At 44.7% G+C, this 18,468-nt stretch overlaps 1 protein-coding gene across 5 annotated transcripts in view; it reads right to left on the bottom strand.

Moving 5' to 3' along the window:
* Nucleotides 1–1,293: 1,293 nt before the first annotated feature.
* The window catches only part of xirp2b (xin actin binding repeat containing 2b), a 51,945-nt gene continuing 34,770 nt past the window's right edge, over nucleotides 1,294–18,468 (bottom strand). For 2 of the 5 annotated variants that reach the window (XM_089003261.1, XM_089003260.1), the window contains exons 6-13: nucleotides 16,544–16,675; nucleotides 14,623–14,757; nucleotides 14,103–14,186; nucleotides 13,061–13,115; nucleotides 12,885–12,970; nucleotides 3,798–12,684; nucleotides 2,210–2,340; nucleotides 1,294–1,432 (exon numbers count right to left, since the gene is read on the bottom strand). In XM_089003261.1, coding sequence (XP_088859387.1) covers nucleotides 2,249–2,340; nucleotides 3,798–12,684; nucleotides 12,885–12,970; nucleotides 13,061–13,115; nucleotides 14,103–14,186; nucleotides 14,623–14,754 — 9,336 coding nt within the window. In that variant the 5' untranslated portion in view covers nucleotides 14,755–14,757; nucleotides 16,544–16,675 and the 3' untranslated portion in view covers nucleotides 1,294–1,432; nucleotides 2,210–2,248. The remainder of the gene's footprint in view (nucleotides 1,433–2,209; nucleotides 2,341–3,797; nucleotides 12,685–12,884; nucleotides 12,971–13,060; nucleotides 13,116–14,102; nucleotides 14,187–14,622; nucleotides 14,758–16,543; nucleotides 16,676–18,468) is intronic. The other 3 variants (XM_089003263.1, XM_089003264.1, XM_089003265.1) reach the window with 3 other exon arrangements.

The raw sequence follows: 18,468 nt of genomic DNA, 5'->3' as shown, positions 1-18,468 counted from the left end.
AACGTTAGCACGTGCTTAGCCGCTCAAACAACTTAGCATCTTAGCTTCGGAACAACATACTTTTATTCCTTTCAATTATTTAACTTCTTCCCTCATTCATTTCCTCCATTATTATTATTTTTTTACTTATGGGAAATTATCGATGAAAAGGTTTCTTCAACCGTCATCTGAACTTCTTTGAAGGTGTCGGACGTTTCACTTCTTATCCAAGAGGCTTCGTCAGCAAACTAAAATCTTTTGCTGGTAGTTTTATATACAGTAAAGTCTCGTTATATCGATATCGGATATATCGATAGTCCCGGTTATATCGATACTATTTCTATGCACGCACGGAGAAAATTACATGCAAACAGGGTCGGATATATCGATAGTCCCGGTTATATCGATATTTTTTCGGACTCCCTTGAATATCGATATAACGAGACTTTACTGTATATCCCTACTGTCCAGACGTTGTAAAATGAGTGTTTGCTAGCTTTTAGGTGTATATGTACTGCCGACAATGAGGTTAAAATCTTAGCGAAAGAAAATAGATAGTTTGAAAGGGGAGTAAAAGAAGCTATTTTCATAAAACAGCAAAACCCTTCACTAAATCGCCATGGCGGGGTGAGGTTCAATTTGGATCGTTCGTACGACAGACTTCTTATATAGGTTTAGTTATGCTGATGAGGTGATACCAGAGCAAATGGGGCAATCAGGCCAGTCGTACACCCCATACTCAGGCAGGACAATAGAAGTAATCAGTGTAGCCGTAGGGAGTAGTCCTCTGCTCCCCCCAACCTGAGAGCAGGGACCAATCATAGCTGAGTCTGGCACCGCCACGTCTGGACAGTAGGAATATATTTATATATAGGTCCGAAACTACCAGTGAGACTTTAGTTTGCTGACGAAGCTTCTTGGATAAGAAGCGGAACGTCCGACACCTTCAAAGAAGTCCAGATGACGGCTGAAGAAATCTTTTCATCGATGGACGAGTCCATCTGAGAGCTTACACAGACGTTATGGGAAATTAGTTCACAAGACACTTTTTGGAACGGTTTCTTTATGTTGCTGTTGGATGAACTTGGGGCAATCGTCTTTCGGGGGCCAATGCGGTTTAGCTAGTTGAATGTCTTTCTCCATTGTAAAAGCTTTTTTGGGGGTATCGGCCCGCGGGGGCCAAAGCACTGATACTTTGCTGCCCTGCCGTTTGCTCTCATCAAATACTTTGGTGGCTTCCATCTCACCGCGGCGCGTTTTGTTCTCGTCAACTGAACCGAGGCTGTTTGTCGAATATCTCCATTGGAGTTTGCGATCCGATGGGATGGATCCGCCGCTTGCCGCCGGAGTTTTAGAGTTGAGTTGATTATCGTACATCCCTTTGGACTTGAGGAGTTGTTTGTAGTGGTGCAGACAGAAGAAATGTCCGTGGAGAGAGACGTAATTTCCCAGGCTGCAATAGACAATCGGTTAGCTTTCATTCAGAGAGGCGTAGAGGGTGCGTCGTGTCATTTCAGGACAGTTAGGTTTTTTTTTACTTCAAAATGGAAATGGCCGGAACGCCCGGAAATGGCGAGTTTCCAAAGGTCCCGCCCCCTTGCTCGTGACATCACGCCAGGACGTCTTGCCTTGCTCCAGAATCAAAACAATGGCTTCAGATTGGGAGAAGATGCTTTCTTGTTCCTCATCCAGTTATGAATATGATTCAAATAGTTCCGAAGAGGAAAGCATAAATTTTTGCAATCGATTAAAGAAGTCGTTCCGTATTAATTCGAGCCGTCAGGACTCCAATGTAGCGCCCAGAAAATGCACAAGATGGCACCCAAGCTCTGTTGAAAATGGGCTGATTTGTCTGCTGGGAATTTGTGTCAACTACTAGCAAATAGTAGTCTTGGTGCAACACACAACGATTCACCATCGCGTTATTTATGTGTTTTCCTTCTAATTTCACCAGAGACAACGATTCAACACCAAGTTTTCTGACCAAACAAAGTACCCAAAATGCATTGTGTGTCGCTTTCTCGGTCAGGGGCGTTCCCTCCGTGACGTCACGTCAGGCATCTCGAAAAGAAGACTTCCTGAATATTCAGCACGAGTCTTAAAAGGTAAACTATATATATGCGGTGTAATCTTTGTAAAATACGCTCAGTAGAAGTCATTTCAAGTGATTTTACAAATTATAGATACAACTTGACCGGAAGCGTCGGTTGTCCTTTAAAGCAATTTTTACCTCAGTTTGCTTTTGCATTGCTCACAGAAGAAACAGGATTTATGGTACTTTTTTCGGTCCACCATCCAGCCATCCATCGGATAAACCCTCTTTCGACAAACTGCGCAAAGCTCCGACTTCGGAACTCGGGCCTGTTGTGGTGAGGAAAGAAAATAAAATAAAACATTAGAAACAAAACAAAACTGTTTACATTTTTCGCTTTGTTCAGTCTAATTTGTGTTTGAGCAGCGTTACGGGAACATGCGACGCAAAACATGCATGGTTCATATAGCATATAACACAATATAGCATATGACACAATAGGTTACGATACCCCACCCCCCCAAAAAAATCATGACCCTATTTAGTAGGCTAGGTAGCTATGCTAGCTGGCATTTACGATCGATCAGGCTGGCTGTTAGATATCTATCCAGCTGGCTAGGTATCTATTAGCTATTTGACTGGTTAGCTGGCTATCTCTTAGCTATTCTTTGGCTAGCTTGATGGCTATCTGTTAGCTATCTATACAGCTGGCTAGCTATCGATTAGCTATTTGGCTGGTTAGCTGGCTATCTCTTAGCTATTTATTGACTAGCTAGATGGCTATCTATTAGCTATCTAATGGATAGCTAGCTAGCTTTCTATCTATTTGAGTTACTTCCGGGTTGAGTGAACGCTGCCGCTGCTCAACCACAGAAAAACTGATGCAGTGACTGTAAAGTGACCTTGAGAGTTTTGAAAGGTGCTTATAAATGAAATTATTATTATTATTATAGTAGTAGTAGTAGTAGTAGTAGTAGTAGTAGTAGTAGTACCTTCAAGCCCTTTAATGTTAAAGACTCACGTCAGGTATCCATTTTTAGATTACAAAGAAGAATTAGCATGACAATGTTATGCAATGTTATGCATAGAGGGCATTTCAAGAAGACGCGTCGCTATATGTGAGCGACAATAATTATTCATATAAATGGTAAGCTTGAATATCTCCCCTTGCATCACTGTCATGGTCATGTCATAAGGAATTGTCCGCTTCGTACTATCATATATAACTATGCAAGGACAACCGACACCATTTTTTTTGGTTTCCAAACTGACATCAGAAAACGTTTTATAGCATCTAAAATACCCAAAACAGGCAGGCTGACATTTTTAGTCAAATGCAAAACACCAATAAAAATGACTTAAAGTGTCCCAAAACTACAGTAAAGTCTCGTTATATCGATATTCAAGGGAGTCCGAAAAAATATCGATATAACCGGGACTATCGATATATCCGACCCTGTTTGCATGTAATTTTCTCCGTGCGTGCATAGAAATAGTATCGATATAACCGGGACTATCGATATATCCAATATCGATATAACGAGACTTTACTGTACTTCAAAATGACCTCGGAGATGGCGAGTTTCAGAAGGTCCCGCCCCCTTGTTCGTGACGTCACACAAGGACGTCTTTGCCTTGTTCTACGACAGTGGTTCTTAATAAAAGCGCAGTCCACAAAATTTGGTTAGTCAGTTGTTGTTCCAGGTTATTTTCTTCCCCCCACGAAGCACATTTTCCCACCATGCTTCAGCATTTCCTCATTGCTCATGCATCCCTCATTCTTTACCAGAGACGCCACTTGTCCGAAGAGTCCGATGAGACACCAGGTCCGAAACCGCATAGCTGACGTTTGTATAAACCGCCTCGCTCTCATTGCGTGTCTGGCCAAAATTCATCCGCAATTTGTCGGCGGCGGCGGCGTCTTCGGCGGGGGTTTGCGTCGTCGTCCTCGGCGTTTTCCTTTTCACCGCGTCAGCGTAAGAGAAAGGCTGTCTTGACGAGTTGCCAGACTGCTGACAGACACTTGTCGTGGTGACCTTGCTCCCTAGGACATCGACGTTGGAGAAATGCTCGGTGATTGATTTGCTCTCAGATGAGGTTGATGGATCTGTCCGGATAATTTCCACCAGATTTTCAAGAGGGGGAAGGGCAGAGCTACGTTTGAAGCCTCCATGCGTCTCAGGATGACTCTCCAGCATTGATATGTTGACTGATTCTAACAGTCGGTTTGACACCGGGTCATCCAGAACTTCTTTCTGAACATCTAACGAGAAATTCTGCTCACCCATTTTAAAAACGTTCCTAAACGCCTGAATATCGAAATTTGGCAACGCCGGTTCCGAGATGCAATCTTCACCTTGGATCTGAAATCGTTCGTTGACGATCGCCGTTTTATCCGTCGATTCAAATTGATAGACGAGATCTGAAAAGTCCGTTTGGGGCGGATTTTCTTTTTGTGGCAGCAGATTTTCTTCATCGCTATCGTCCGATTCTGGGCCAAGTCGTTCTGGGATCGCGATTGGTTCCTTTCGGATGTAACATTTTTTGCTTTCGGACTTTTGGGCCTCTTCAAAAAACGCCTTCCGGTCTTGAAATGAAGCCAAAGCGAATTCCGCGATATCGTCATGATGAAGCGTTGGGTCGACGTCGGAATTACTTTGGGTTTCATTTGCGTTAAAAGCTTTGGGCGGTTCGGGGGTAGCGTGTTCGAACATCTCGAGTCTGTTTTGGGGCGGGTCATCTGAGCCGTGAATAGCCTGCAGTTTGAGTTGCCGATGGAATGACGGGGGCGTTTCCACGATTTCAGACTTCTTCTCCGATATCGGCTGCGGCGAGATGAACGGCGGCGGGGTGACGCCGCGCGAAAGCTTGGTCGTTGCGTCTTTAAGCCGCGGCAGGTTCTCAACGCGGTCCAACGTCGGAGAGGGTGTGATCCTCGTCAGGCGTGGTGGCGGCGTAGGAGGTGTGGCGGGACGGTGGAGCAGCGTCGGCGAGGGAGTGACTCTCTGCGGAGAGTCAGTCCTACGAACGGATTCTATGGTGATAAATGTCGGCGAAGGAGACCGGGTTCTCAGCGATGGCGAGGGAGACCGAAGCTCAATTCGTTGTCTCTGGAGTTTTGAAGAACCTATGTTGGAAATGTTTGTCCATGCGGTTGCCTCAGCAACAGATTCCGATTCATGCTTCTCCTGATCGACACCTTTTGGAGCTCGATTGGTCTCTGGAATCGACTCTGCCGGTTTGTGAGGGAGCTGTGGGATTGTGAGGCAATCTGAAAAGGTGCCAAGGGTCGTTTTTGTAACTGTTTTCATGTGGGTGATCTGAGGGACTGAGCCCGACATCCGTTTTTTCAAAGATTGCCCGATTCCCCTTGATGTCGACGCGACTCCTTCATTTTGTTCTGACTCAAACGGCTCCTTAACTAAAGATCCCTTCAGATTATTTTGATTTGCTTTTACTTGCCGGAAAGTCTCATCCACTTTATTGTTTGTTGTCAAAGCTTCTTCCGTGACACTTGCGTGAATTTGGGAAACCAGAGACGTTTCCTCCGTTGTGTTTAATGTTTCCAAGATGGCCGCCTTTGATGCCACGCCAGAGTCTTTACTTTGAGTCAATTGCATCGCACCTTTCGACTTTCTGGATTTCTTCTTCTTCTTCGGTGTCAAACTCGTTGGTTGTTGGTCGTCCGTTACGTTCGTGGCAACGTCATCAACTTTAGTTGTCGCCATCTTCGATTCGGTCTTAATCTCCGTTGATTCACTGATGGCTGTCGTCTCAGTGGAACTCGTTACTTTCACCTGCACCTTTTGCTCTTCTTCTATCTTTGCATCAACCTGCTTTTCCTGCTTATTCTTCGTTTGGACCTTTTCATTTGTTTTGCCAGTCGTCGAAGTTCCGATAACTTCCGTTTTTTCCATTGGCTTCAGTTCATCAAAGATGGCGGCCCGGTTCTTGGTAATGGTTTGATCGTCTCTCTCGGACTGCGATTGGGATTTCTGGTCATTTTGTTCAATTTTCGCCATTTTAACAAAGCCTCTTGAATGATCTGCGCTTGTTCTGTCAAATGCCTTCGCGTTCCCCATTTTCACATCTTTCTTCTCGACAGCAGTTCCTTTCTCAGTTTTTACCACATCACTGACAGGAGTGCGAATGCAGTCAGAAGTGACAGTTTGAGAGGGAAGAGAAGCCATTTTCTGTATGGTGTGCGCAGTTTGTCTCACGGCGGTGACGGAGGAGTTTGTTGGAACGGTGACGACTTGAGACACCTCATTAGAAAGTATTTCCAGTTTGGGAGATGATATTGTGGTCGATCCCGTGAGGATTCTTTCGTGACTAGTGCTGGCGTTACTCCGAACGGTATTGGAAAAAAGAACCCGTTTGGATGCATCGTATGACGGGGAGTTCGAATTAGGCAACGGATCTTCATATTGGGACGCTAACAGTTTTATTTCGGGCCTTGGATTGGTGTGCTGGACGTCTTCGGTGGCAATTACCCAAAGATCTGCTGCGAGTGAGTCATTCACAAAAGATGGCGTCGGCGTGGCTGGGGGTGTGCTATCTTCTTTCTGCTTACGGTACTTTTCCTCCGCTTTTATTAACGGGGTGTTGAATTTACTTGGTTTCCCTCTCGTTTGAGGAGTCGGGGAAGGAGGTGGGGTGAATCTAACAGGGGAGACGGAAACTTTCCTCTGGGGTCGCGGTGATTCTGGCTGAGGCCGGACTTCGGTTGCAGACTGGCTTACTATGTAGGGTGTTTCCGTTTTAGGTTTGAGCTTTGGGACATCGCATTTGACTTTCTTCAGCAGCATCTTTTTGGCCTCTCTTGGGGAGGCCCGTTGTGGTGGTGTGGGAGTTCTTTCTCGTTCTCTCTGAGATGGGAGTGGTGGTGGGAGTAAATCCTGCTCATTGGAAGCCGGTGGTGGTGGAGGAGGGAGGTGATCAACATCCAGATCCGCACACGGAGGAGGTGGTGTAGGAGGGGGAGGAAGGTCAAAGTCTACCACGGGTGGAGGCGGAGAAGGAAGAGGTAAATCGGGTTCCGGCGCTCGTCTTTTGGGGGTGTATATGTCGGTTTTTACTTTTGTTTTTTTTACCTGCGTCATACCCTTTGGCTTCAGTTTGCAGAATTCTGTTTTTAATGTTTTGATGCCGTGACTTTGCGTGATGGTTTTGTGTTCTACGATCATTTTTGAGCGTGCAGAACTCCTTTCCGCCGTACAAGCTTCGGATTGAACAGTTTTAGTTTCGTTGGCAAGAGAGACCTGACCTGATGAGATTGCGGTTTTGATTTTTTGCACGTTTCTCTCAGTCTCAGCATTTAAATTCTTTACTTGAGACCTCTGCTTAACTCTGACTCTTCTGTAAGAGCCGAGTTTCCCTTTGGGGGTTTCACGGCGGGCCGTTTCCATCAGCGAATTAATTGCGCCTTTCACATCGCCTTTTATCACTTCTTCTTTCTCCACCAAACTTTGCTCTTGCGTCTCATTAAACGACTTTATTGACATCTTGACGTCATCTTTCACTTCTTCTTCCGCGCTCGATCTTCTTTGAACAATAGAAGAGGATGGAGGTTCCGTAAAGAGTTGTATTGTTCCTTTCACATCTCCCCGGACAATTGTCTCCCGTTGAGATGTTTTCTTTTCAGAAGAAACGTCTTGTAGACATTGCAGCGCCGTGTGAATGTCACCCCTCACTATTTCTTCCTTGGCTACCTCACGCGTCATTTGTTTTGCCATCTCAAGAGATCGTAATGTGGCCTGAACATCTCCAGAAACGAGATCTTCCACCGTGGCTTCGACTTGAGAAGTTGACGATTTCTCAAGGGATCTCAGAGCTCCTTTAATATCCCCGGGGATGATATCTGGCTTCTCGATCTCCAGGTGACGATGCTGGGCCCTTTCCAGACTTTGCATTGTTTTGTCGATGTTACCTTTCACAACCTCCTCTTTCTCCACAACAACTTTCTGGTTCACCGACTCCGACAGTGAAGTCAAGGCAGCTTTCAAGTCCCCCTTGACGATCTCCACCTTTTGGAGACTCTCTGACGAGACGACGGGCTCCGTCATGAAAACTTTTACTGTGTTGTGAACGTCGCCCGGTACGATATCGTCCACCGTGCGCTCGATTTGCATTTGATTGCTACTAAGGATGACTTTCGTGCCCTGGATGTCACCTCCGATGATCTTTTCTTTCTCAATCGTGTCAGGTGAGACTTCATCCGGTCCTAAGTTGAGTTCTTTTAGATAACTCAGGTCCCCGGATTCGATGCAAGTGGAATAGAAATTAACATTTCCCTTCTCGGTTTCATTTACGATTATCTTCTTGGCCGGATCAGGCGGATCGGGGCTGCAGAGTCTTTGCAGGGTTCGTTTGGTATCTCCTTTTACGACACCTTCTTTTTCAATCCTGACATGATCTTGCTTGTTCAGAAGGGAATATATGGTCATCCGTACATGGCCTTTCTCATCCTCCTGAATGAGAAGTCCACGTTTGACTGGGACGGTTTCTTTAAAAAGGTTATTGACGGCTTCCTGGATGTCTCCTTGGACGATTTCTTCCTTTTCGATACTTTTGTTGGTATCCTGCTTGAAAAGCTGTTGGACCGTGGAAGCGATATTCCCCTTCTCTTCCGACTGGATGACCACCTGCCGTTCATGTTGTTCCTGTCTGTTCAGGAGGTTCATCATAACAGTCTGCAGATCTCCTCTGATCACTTCCTCTCGCTGAATCTCGGGAGTTCGCTGATTCATTAGATTGTATTTGGCCATCCGTACGTCGCCAATTTCATCAGTTTCGATGAGTATTCCTCTCGATGTCACCATTTTCTGACTGTAGAGCTCTTCCAGTGTTCCCTTGACACCCTTACCCAAAATTTCCGCCCGCTCCGTTTTCGTCTCGTTAAAGTCACTGAAAGGTGTTGTTTCAAAGAGCCACGTTCGCGACTTCACGTCAGCTTTGATGATTTCCTCTCGAGCGTCATGCGCCTCCTCGTCTTCGTCCACCTCTTTTATAAGGTCTAAAGGATTTTTCTCAAACAGCCACACGGAATGCTTCACGTCACCCTTTTGCACTTCCTCTTTTTTAACGGTCTCGATCAGGTTTTCCGAGCTCAGGCTTCTGATCTGATCAATGGACTGGGTCTCAAATCTCCATTTCGCCGACCTGACGTCACCCTTTTGTATTTCACTGATGTTGACCGTTCGGACGGTTTCTTGCAAGGTCATGTCAGATTCAAAGCGGTTTTTATTCATTTTCACATTGCCCCCCTGGATGTCGTCCACTGTTTTTACAATTGTCCTGTTCTCTTCGGAAATCCTATCGAGAGGCTGCGTCTCAAACTTCCACTTTGCAGAGGTGACGTCTCCTTTTTGCTCATCCTGCTGTGTGACAGATTGAATGATGTAGACTTCATCTGAGTCCTTGATGGCGTCGAGTGGTTTGGTTTCAAACAACCAGCGAGTTCCGATTACGTCCCCGCGAGTCACCTCTTCGCTGGTGACCGTGGTGACTTCATGGTAACAGCCTTCTTGGTCCCGTATCGCATAAAGAGGCTGAGTTTCAAAGAGCATCGTGTAATTTTTCACGTCACCCTTCTCTTCGTCACTGCGAGCGATTGTTTCCGCCACAGACAGTTCTGTTTCAGACCCCGGTTCCTTAATTCTATCCAAGGAAAAGGTCTCAAAAATGAAGCGGTTCTTGTCTACGTCCCCTCCGTGTACGTCAGTCACCGTACGACTTGTCGTTGTTTCCTCTTGGCCATCGTGGATGGTGTTCATGGCTCGGTTTTCAAAGAGCCATTTACAGGTCACCACGTCTCCCCTCTGAATATCTTCGCTCTGAACTCTCTTGAGACGCCGCATGGTTTCCTCCGACGTTGATGTCATGATGTCGGATGTGCGGTGTTCAAAAATGTGCTTCTTTTTTGATACCTCTCCAGAAGCGACGTCAATCTCTACGACGCGCTGAAACGAGCTAGCGTCCTCCCCGGAAAGATTCTCGAGTTTTTCCGTCTCAAAGAGAAAACACACGTTTCTGACGTCTTTCCCTAGGATGTCCCCTTGATTCACGGTGCGTGCTTTCAGGACGGGTTCTGTCTCGTCGTGGATGGCGTCTAGCGATTGCGTCTCAAAAAGCCACGTGCAGGTTTTAACGTCCGCCTTTAACCTTTCCTCAGACTGATTTTCGGTATTCACGTCTATTTTTTCATACAGGGTGTCCATCGGTTGTGTCTCAAAGAGCCACTTGCAGTTTTTGACATCTCCTTTCACCATGTCTCCATTTTCACTTTCCGCCTCCTCATCTTCAATGTTGCTGAAATACTTGATGGCATCGAGCGGCTGCGTCTCAAACAACCACTTAGCAGACTTGACGTCGCCGGATACTATTTCCTGCTTGGATATGCCCTTGATAATTTGATATTTTTCAAGGCTTTCATCAAATTGGTCAATCGGTCGCGTTTCAAACATCCATTTGTATGTCGTTACATCCCCACTCACCACCTCTTCGTGGCGCACCGTTCGTAACTGGTGGAAGCGACCCGAACTATCCTGCATGGCGTACGATAGCCCGGATTCAAACAGGTTCTTGTTCGATTCCACCGCGCCGGTCGTGACGCCCTCGATCCGAATCTTTTGAGACTCGTCCCGTCTGTTTAAATCGACGCTCTCAAAGATATGCTTGTAGTTCGACACATCCACTTTGTCGATTTCTTCCAAATCGATTGTTCGGATGACTTGTTTCTTTTCGTCACGAATTTGCTCCAAAGGCTGGCTTTCGAATCGCCACGTCCGATGTCGAACATCGCCCCTTTCCTCGTCCAGTTCGACCCTTGTCTTCAGTTTGCCAACCTCGGCGAGCTCCTTTGGCTCATCTGCTGCCGTCGCCGTTTTCTTCAGTTTGCCGACTTCTGCAAGCTCCTTCGGCTCTTCGGTTGGGATGGTTTCAAAGTAATTCCTGGTGGATTGGACACTGCCGACAATAATTTCCTCTTTGGTCAAAGGTCGGCAGTTGGAGTCATCTTTTAATACGTCCATCGGCTGAGTCTCAAACATCAAGCAGTTCCTACGAACATCCGCCCCGCAAATTGTTCCATCCTCCTGTGTGAGGTCCTCCTCGATGTTTACCGTGCGAGTTATCTCCTTCTTTTCATCGCGTATTTGCTCCAGAGGTTGACTCTCAAAGCGCCACGTTTGATGTCTGACGTCACCTTTTATTTCTTGATTCAGAGGCTCCAGTTGAAGTTTTCCGACTTCAGGGAGGTTCTTCCTCTCCGTTTGAGGGCTGCTTTCAAAGAAGGTTCTTGCCGATTTAACATCACCCCCGACGATTTCTTTCACGGTTTGAGTTGCGGCGTTTGAATCGTCCTTCAGAGAATCAATCGGTCGCGTTTCAAACGCAAAGCGGTGTTTGCGCACGTCCGCCCCCGTTGCTTCCTCAGGTTTTGAGCTTTCCAACTCAGATAGGGAATTCAAAGTCTTGATTTCAAACAACCACCGGTTGCAGTCTGATTTGTTTGTGTCTTCCATGGCGAGACTGCACAACAGTTTATAAAATGAAAGAGGTTTGTTCGTATCAAGTGGTTGGGTATCAAAAAGCCAACGTGACGCTATGGAGTTCTCCAGCTCCGTTTCAACTTTACGCACAGATTTAACTTCCAGCATCTGACCGCGTTGCCCCACGATGAAGCATTCAAACCGAGTGTCATAGGCGCTTGTTAAGATTTTCCCCCCGTCGTTGATTTCTTCCACGACCGATCTGAAACTCAGCAGATGGCTCTCGTCGATGGTCTCGGTGTGTCCGAGGCCTTGCGAGTACTTTGCGTCAATCATATAAATGGTAACGTTTCCATCCTCTTCCGTAAATATCACCTCTTTGGTGAGCTCCTCTTGGCCGTGCAATTTATTCAAACTATCCATCGATTGGGTCTCAAACAACCACGCCGCAGCTCGGACGTCCCCTTTGTGCAACTGGTTGGCATTGTTCCGATATTCCGTCGAGTCGGCCTCACGTGGCCCCAATTCGTCCATCGGCCTTGTCTCAAACAGCCACGCCGTTTGCCTGACGTCTTTTCCGAGAATCATCTCTTTCTCTGTGATCTTGTCTTCATCCCCATCCGGTGATTCATCCTTGATGGCATCGAGTGGTTTATTTTCAAACATCCAGCGCCTGGCTTGCACATCTCCTGGTAGAATCTCTTCCCAGTCATATTCCTCATCGGTGACGTCCGCTTCGTCCTCATACATGTACGCTTGACCGAGGTGCTGGTTGTTTACCGTCTCGTTGTATTTGTTGTAGAACTCCTCTTCAATATTTATCCTCACGCCGGGATGTATGTGCTTGTACAGACGTTTCAGCTCCGACATGCTCCTCTGTTTGATGTAAGCCTCTTTGCTGAGAAGGTGTTTGGCCGAGTTCACTGAGCCTTGCGGATCCTCAGATGTGTATTGACTGACAGGAATATTTTCAGTCCCTGATGAGATTTCGAGTAAATCTGGCGGCGGCGGCGGAAGGTAATCAAAGTCGTCAATGGCTGGAGGCGGCGGCGGCGGAAAATCCTCGTCGTCTATCGTGTCGTCCCTCGATTCGACTCCTGACTCTTGGTGTACATCAGTAGTGACTGCGTTGGTCTGGGTCACATGGGGAGACCCCTTTGACCGACTGCTGTCACGTCCAGTCTTATTTCAAGAGCAAAAGTGACATTTGTAGATAGGTTACTCAAAAAGTCGCAGACAATTATTCCTTGTCATTAATTATGCCTTCAGTTCAAGTGTGAACTACATGACCAAAATATTTTACAACTTTTTTCTGGAACTTTATAACCATATTCGACCATGATTATTCTGCCGGACTAAGTATGAAATGCAACATATTATACCTTCATTGGTTTGTGTGGCGCTGCTTCCTCGATGGTTCTTTCAAAGTGAGCCCTCAGTTCTTTGGTTGTATATCTCGGAAATTCTTCTTGTTTATTCACATTGAAAAGAGAGTTTGTATTAGCTTGAGAAGGACATTGGGTACAGCAACAAAAAAAAATGGGACTCAATGTCTTACCTTCATTTTCATGGTTTTTATCACTGCATTGCGAATGATGGTCACTGTCTGACACCTAGAAACAAATCATCATTCGGAATCATATTTTGCAACATTAATCAATACAAACTATATCAAGTGTGACTGATTACAATGAATAATATCAGTGCAAATGGAACTTTGTTAAACAACGAATGGCAAACGTGAAAGACAAAAGTATGCTCATTCTATTAGCCCATATGCATGACATGTTACTAAGCTAGCAGACTTTCTTGCGACCAAACAAGATAGGTAGGATGAAAAGGTTTCTTCAGCCGTCATCTGTACTTCTTTGAAGGTGTCGGACGTTTCACTTCTTATCCAAGATGCTTCTTCAGCGAACTGAAGTCTTACTGGTAGCTTCAGCCCTATGTATATCTCTACTGTCCAGAAGTGGCGGTGCCGGACTCTGCTATGATAGGTCCCTGCTCTCAGGTTGGGGGGAGCAGAGGACTACTCCCTGCGGCTCCACTGATTGCTTCTATTGTCCTGACTGACGACTGGACTGATTGCCCTATTTGCTTCGGTACCAGACAGAAGGGATATATATATATATATAGGGCCGAAACTACCAGTAAGACTTTTGTTCGTTGAAGAAGCATCTTGGATAAGAAGCGAAATGTCCGACAACTTCAAAGAAGTACAGATGACGGCTGAAGAAACCTTTTCATCGATGGACCATTCCTGTACGACTGAGAGCTTACGTAAGACAGGTAGGTTGAATATGTTTGTTCTTTGGGGTGTTAGTTGCTTTTAGGCTAGTGAATGCATTCATAAGACATATCAGATGGGCATAGAATAACTTACTTAGTCAACAAAAAGTTAAAAAAGTACATACAGTAAAGTCTCGTTATATCGATATTCAAGGGAGTCCGAAAAAATATCGATATAACCGGGACTATCGATATATCCGACCCTGTTTGCATGTAATTTTCTCCGTGCCTGCATAGAAATAGTATCGATATAACCGGGACTATCGATATATCCGATATCGACATAACGAGACTTTACTGTATATATATACCATTGCTTCCTGGTTGGATTGTAGCTGCTGACTGCCTACAACCACCTGTTCCCCGCTGCTAGACGACTCAGAGTGTGACATTTCCTACGATTGTAGAAATAATGACAACGGTGAGTACGCATGTTCGTTAGTTCCAGTAATTTGGACTTTTTGTCGTTAAAGTTTTTGTATAAACAGTTACAAAAGGGAAACCATGGTCACATGTTTAAGTACATTGAATATCATCAAAACAACGACATACAATGCCGCAAAAAAAGAATCAAACGGCGGAACGCTGTCGTCAATGCGCGTTGGCGCAAATGAGGTGTAGATGTATCGCAAAACCTCGGCGTTCACTTTCAGAATAAATGGCATATTCTTGCCAGGCCCAACCATGCATGTTAGTAAGCTCAATGAAAGCATGACATTCGGATTCCTACCGCCGCTAATGTCTTTCTCCCTTTAGCTTGATTATAGACATCTTATTCACTTTCATCCGATAGCGCCCGTAATTGGGCAAATTGGCCTCTAATATCCGTACCTGCCCACTGCTGCGTTGGAAATGGAACTGGGTTACGTGTGATGTGGTGGTCGAGATAGTTTCCTGGGTCGTAAATTGTTTCCTCATGCTGGCGAGTCCCCCAGGCACGGAACCGATCTCAGACTCTTCCATGACCTAATGAAGCGGGGAATATCATTAGCGAGGCTAAAGCTCATATCGAGCTCATCTTGCAGCCTGCTAATCATGCTGTAAAGCAGCTGTCTGACACCTTTTTGTGGGCGACGGACCGGTTTGGAGTCAAGAAATATTCACAACAAATAAAAACAAGTAGTGAAAGCGCGACACTTTCATCTAAGCTGCCGTCATTTGTTTCCCTTCAATTATCATTGAGCTAATGGGACACAATGACACCCAAAAGTGCTAATTATGTACTGTCAACTGTTATTATTATTATTTTGGTCGCCGTTAGAGCAGAAAATACCACTTGCTGAAGACTTTTTGAGCATAGTGCACAGGGTTAGATTAATAAGGGAAAATCATTTTGTCATTTTTCACTTACTAGGGAATCTTTCCAAAGATGTTTGTTTTGTTAGCTCATTTTTAGCTACAAACCTAGCTACGTAGCTACCTACCTAGCTACTTATCCACCTACCTAGCTACCTATCCACTTACCTTGCTACCTATCTATGTATCTAGATACCTAGCTACGTATTTACCTACCTAGCTACATATCTACCTACCTAGCTACGTATCTACCTACCTAGCTACATATATACCTACCTAGCTACGTATCTATCGACCTAGCTACGTATCCACCTACCTAGCTACGTATCTACCTATCTAGCGATGTATCTACCTACCAAGCTATGTATCCACCTACCTAGCTACGTATCTATCGACCTAGCTACATATCTACCTACCTAGCTACGTATCTACCTACCTAGCTACATATATACCTACCTAGCTACGGATCTATCGACCTAGCTACGTATCCACCTACCTAGCTACGTATCTACCTACCTAGCTACGTATCTACCTACCTAGCTACGTATCTACCTATCTAGCAAGCTACGTATCTATCACCTACCTATCGCTATATCTATACCTATCGACCCTAGCTACGTATCCACCTACCTAGCTACGTATCTACCTACCTAGCTACGTATCTACCTATCTAGAGATGTATCTACCTACCAAGCTACGTATCCACCTACCTCGCTACGTATCTATCGACCTAGCTACATATCTACCTACCTAGCTATGTATCTACCTACCTAGCTACTTATCTACCTACCTAGCTACGTATCTATATATCTACCTACTTAGCTACGTATCTACCTACCTAGCTACATATCTACCTACCCACCTATACACCAACCCAACCACCCTAACCCACCCAACTAGCTGACTATCTAATTAGCTATATATTTGCTGGCTATCTAGTTAGCTATATATTTGCTATCTATAAGCTATATATAAGCTAGGTAGCTAACTTTCTATCTGTTTGAGTTATTCCGGGTTGAGTGAATGCTGGCGCATGTAGCTGCCTCTGCTCACCCACAAAATAACTTATCCTGTGACTGTAAAGTGACTTTGAGAGTTTTAAAAGATGCTGAGAAATGAAATGTATCATTTATTATTATTAAGATTGTTTTTGACCTCAAGTGACGTTAACTTTTCCCTCTTTTCAGCACTCTGCGTCTGAGCTGCTCAGCGGAGAGTCCTGTTTCCTTCCTATTTATACCCTCTCCTCTATTTGTACTGCCGAGAAAAGGCTGCTGACGCCGCTGGCGAGTCACTCTCCACTCCCCGTTGCCTGACTGTCACCACTTGCGCTCATACGGCATGACAACAGCAGCAACAAAAGGTGACAGCGACCTCGCGGTCCTAAAGGTTATGTACAACAATGACAAAAACGCCCTTTTAACCTTTCGAGCTCATCAGGTTAGAGAGTGCGTACCTTGCTCGGTCGCGATAATGTCGTCCGCTCGCTGGGTGGCAGTAAGCCCGGTACGTGAATGGTCGCCGCTTGGTTCTTCTGCTTAAAATGTTTCAGGAGGTCACGTTCGGCTTCCACGTTTGCTGCCAGCAGCTAAAGGCACACAAAGTGAGGTCAGTTGTTTTTACGTTTAGAGACGTCGTCATGTGTGAAGTGGTTGGAAATAGCCACATCACATCAACAAATAAACAAACAAAAAGCTATCTGTCTGTCTGTCTGTCTAGCTAGCTAGCTACCTACCTACCTAGCTAGCAAACTAGCTAGATAGTTAGCTATCTAGCAACCTAGCTATCTAGCAACCCAGCTAGCTAGTATCCAACAACCTAGCTAGCTAGCTACCTATCTACCTAGCTACCTAGTTAGCTATTTAACTACCTAGCTGACTATCTCTCTGTCTATTCATCCATCCATCTACCTAGCTACCTAGTTAGCTATTTAGCTGCCTATCTACCTGTCTATCCATTCATCCATTTATCTACCTAGCGACGTACCTATCTAACTCGCTAGCTATTTTTCTAGCTGGCTACCTACCTAGCTAGATACCAATCTACCTATATAGCTACCTAGCTACCTAGTTAACTATTTAGCTACCAAGCTGCCGATCTATTTGTCTATCCATCCATCCATATATCTACCTAGCCACCTACCTATCTACCTAGCTAGCTATTTTTCAACCTGGCTACTTTCCTAGCTATCTACCTATCTAGCTACCTATCTATCCATCCGTCCATCTATTTGTCTGTCTGTCTATTTATTTGTTTATGCATGTATCTATTCAATTATTTTAATGAGCTCTCTTGTTTTTGCTAGCAAAACACAAGGTAACATCAAACTCTTAACACTTTAGTAAAGTCAAGAGATAATTACAACCACTTTTGGAGCCAGCCATTTAGAGGCTCTTTTTTTCTGGAATTAATTAACACTTCAGGTCGTTAATGATTATCGGCTGAATTATGCTCATTCTGCCTTGGAGCAATATATGTTGCTTAAATCACACGCCTGAACTTAAGAACTGAATGGAAATGAAATTAATGCAAATTACAAAACAACCGGCTACAAATTCCAAGTTACATCCTTTACGGGGGTGGATACACTTTATATTTATATATGTAGAAAGTATTAAATGTCATCGCGGATAGTTAAATTCCAAGCCAAGAGGCTAGTAAAAGTCAAAGCTAGAAAAGTCTGCGGCTATCTAATGACAAGTCATGCTGCTCGGCTAGCTCAAATAACAAGAAAGTGAAGTAATCCACGTAGGCGCCTAATAAAAATAAATGTTGCTTATTTAAAAATGGAACCATGAAGGGGTGATAACAGATTAGACAGAATAAGAAGATATTTAAAAGTGTCATGCTATTATATGCTTAGTCAACATGCGTGACTCAAATATACAATTGAAGCACAGACAACCTGGGGTCAATCTGAGGTCAACAGACACAGCAAGTTAAAATGTCATCTTCATCTAAGATCTTGGACAGAATTTAGGACCTGGGAAACGCCTTTATCTCCGAAGCAATTTACGACTTGAAACTCCTTCACAGGAAGAGCTCATTAGGCAGCTTACAAATTTATCAGTTCATGGAAGAGACAATGTTTTAGTGCTCACAGCTGTTCACGCTTAGAACGTCCAGGGGTGAAGTATTCTAATCAAGAAAACTATGTTTTACTAATGTATCACTTACATTTGCATATACTCTCAATAAAGACGTCTGTCATGAATGGCTAAGTCTCCTGCTGGCAGTAAAGACAATTTTTCTGTGTTTGAGTCTTTGTCTGGTGTCCGATCGAACATCTCTGATGAAGTCACAGTGTTCCTTTAAAAAAAAAATACATTTATAAATTTGAATGGTTATTCAAACATGGCGGCTTTTATAGGAAATGACAGG

The sequence above is a fragment of the Hippocampus bargibanti genome, linkage group LG08 (genome assembly GCF_051943395.1).
Source record: "Hippocampus bargibanti isolate YZ-2025 linkage group LG08, ASM5194339v1, whole genome shotgun sequence".
In the NCBI taxonomy this organism is placed as follows: domain Eukaryota; kingdom Metazoa; phylum Chordata; class Actinopteri; order Syngnathiformes; family Syngnathidae; genus Hippocampus; species Hippocampus bargibanti.
Note: the sequence above shows the minus strand (reverse complement) of the source record. Positions and strands in the feature narration are given on the sequence as shown.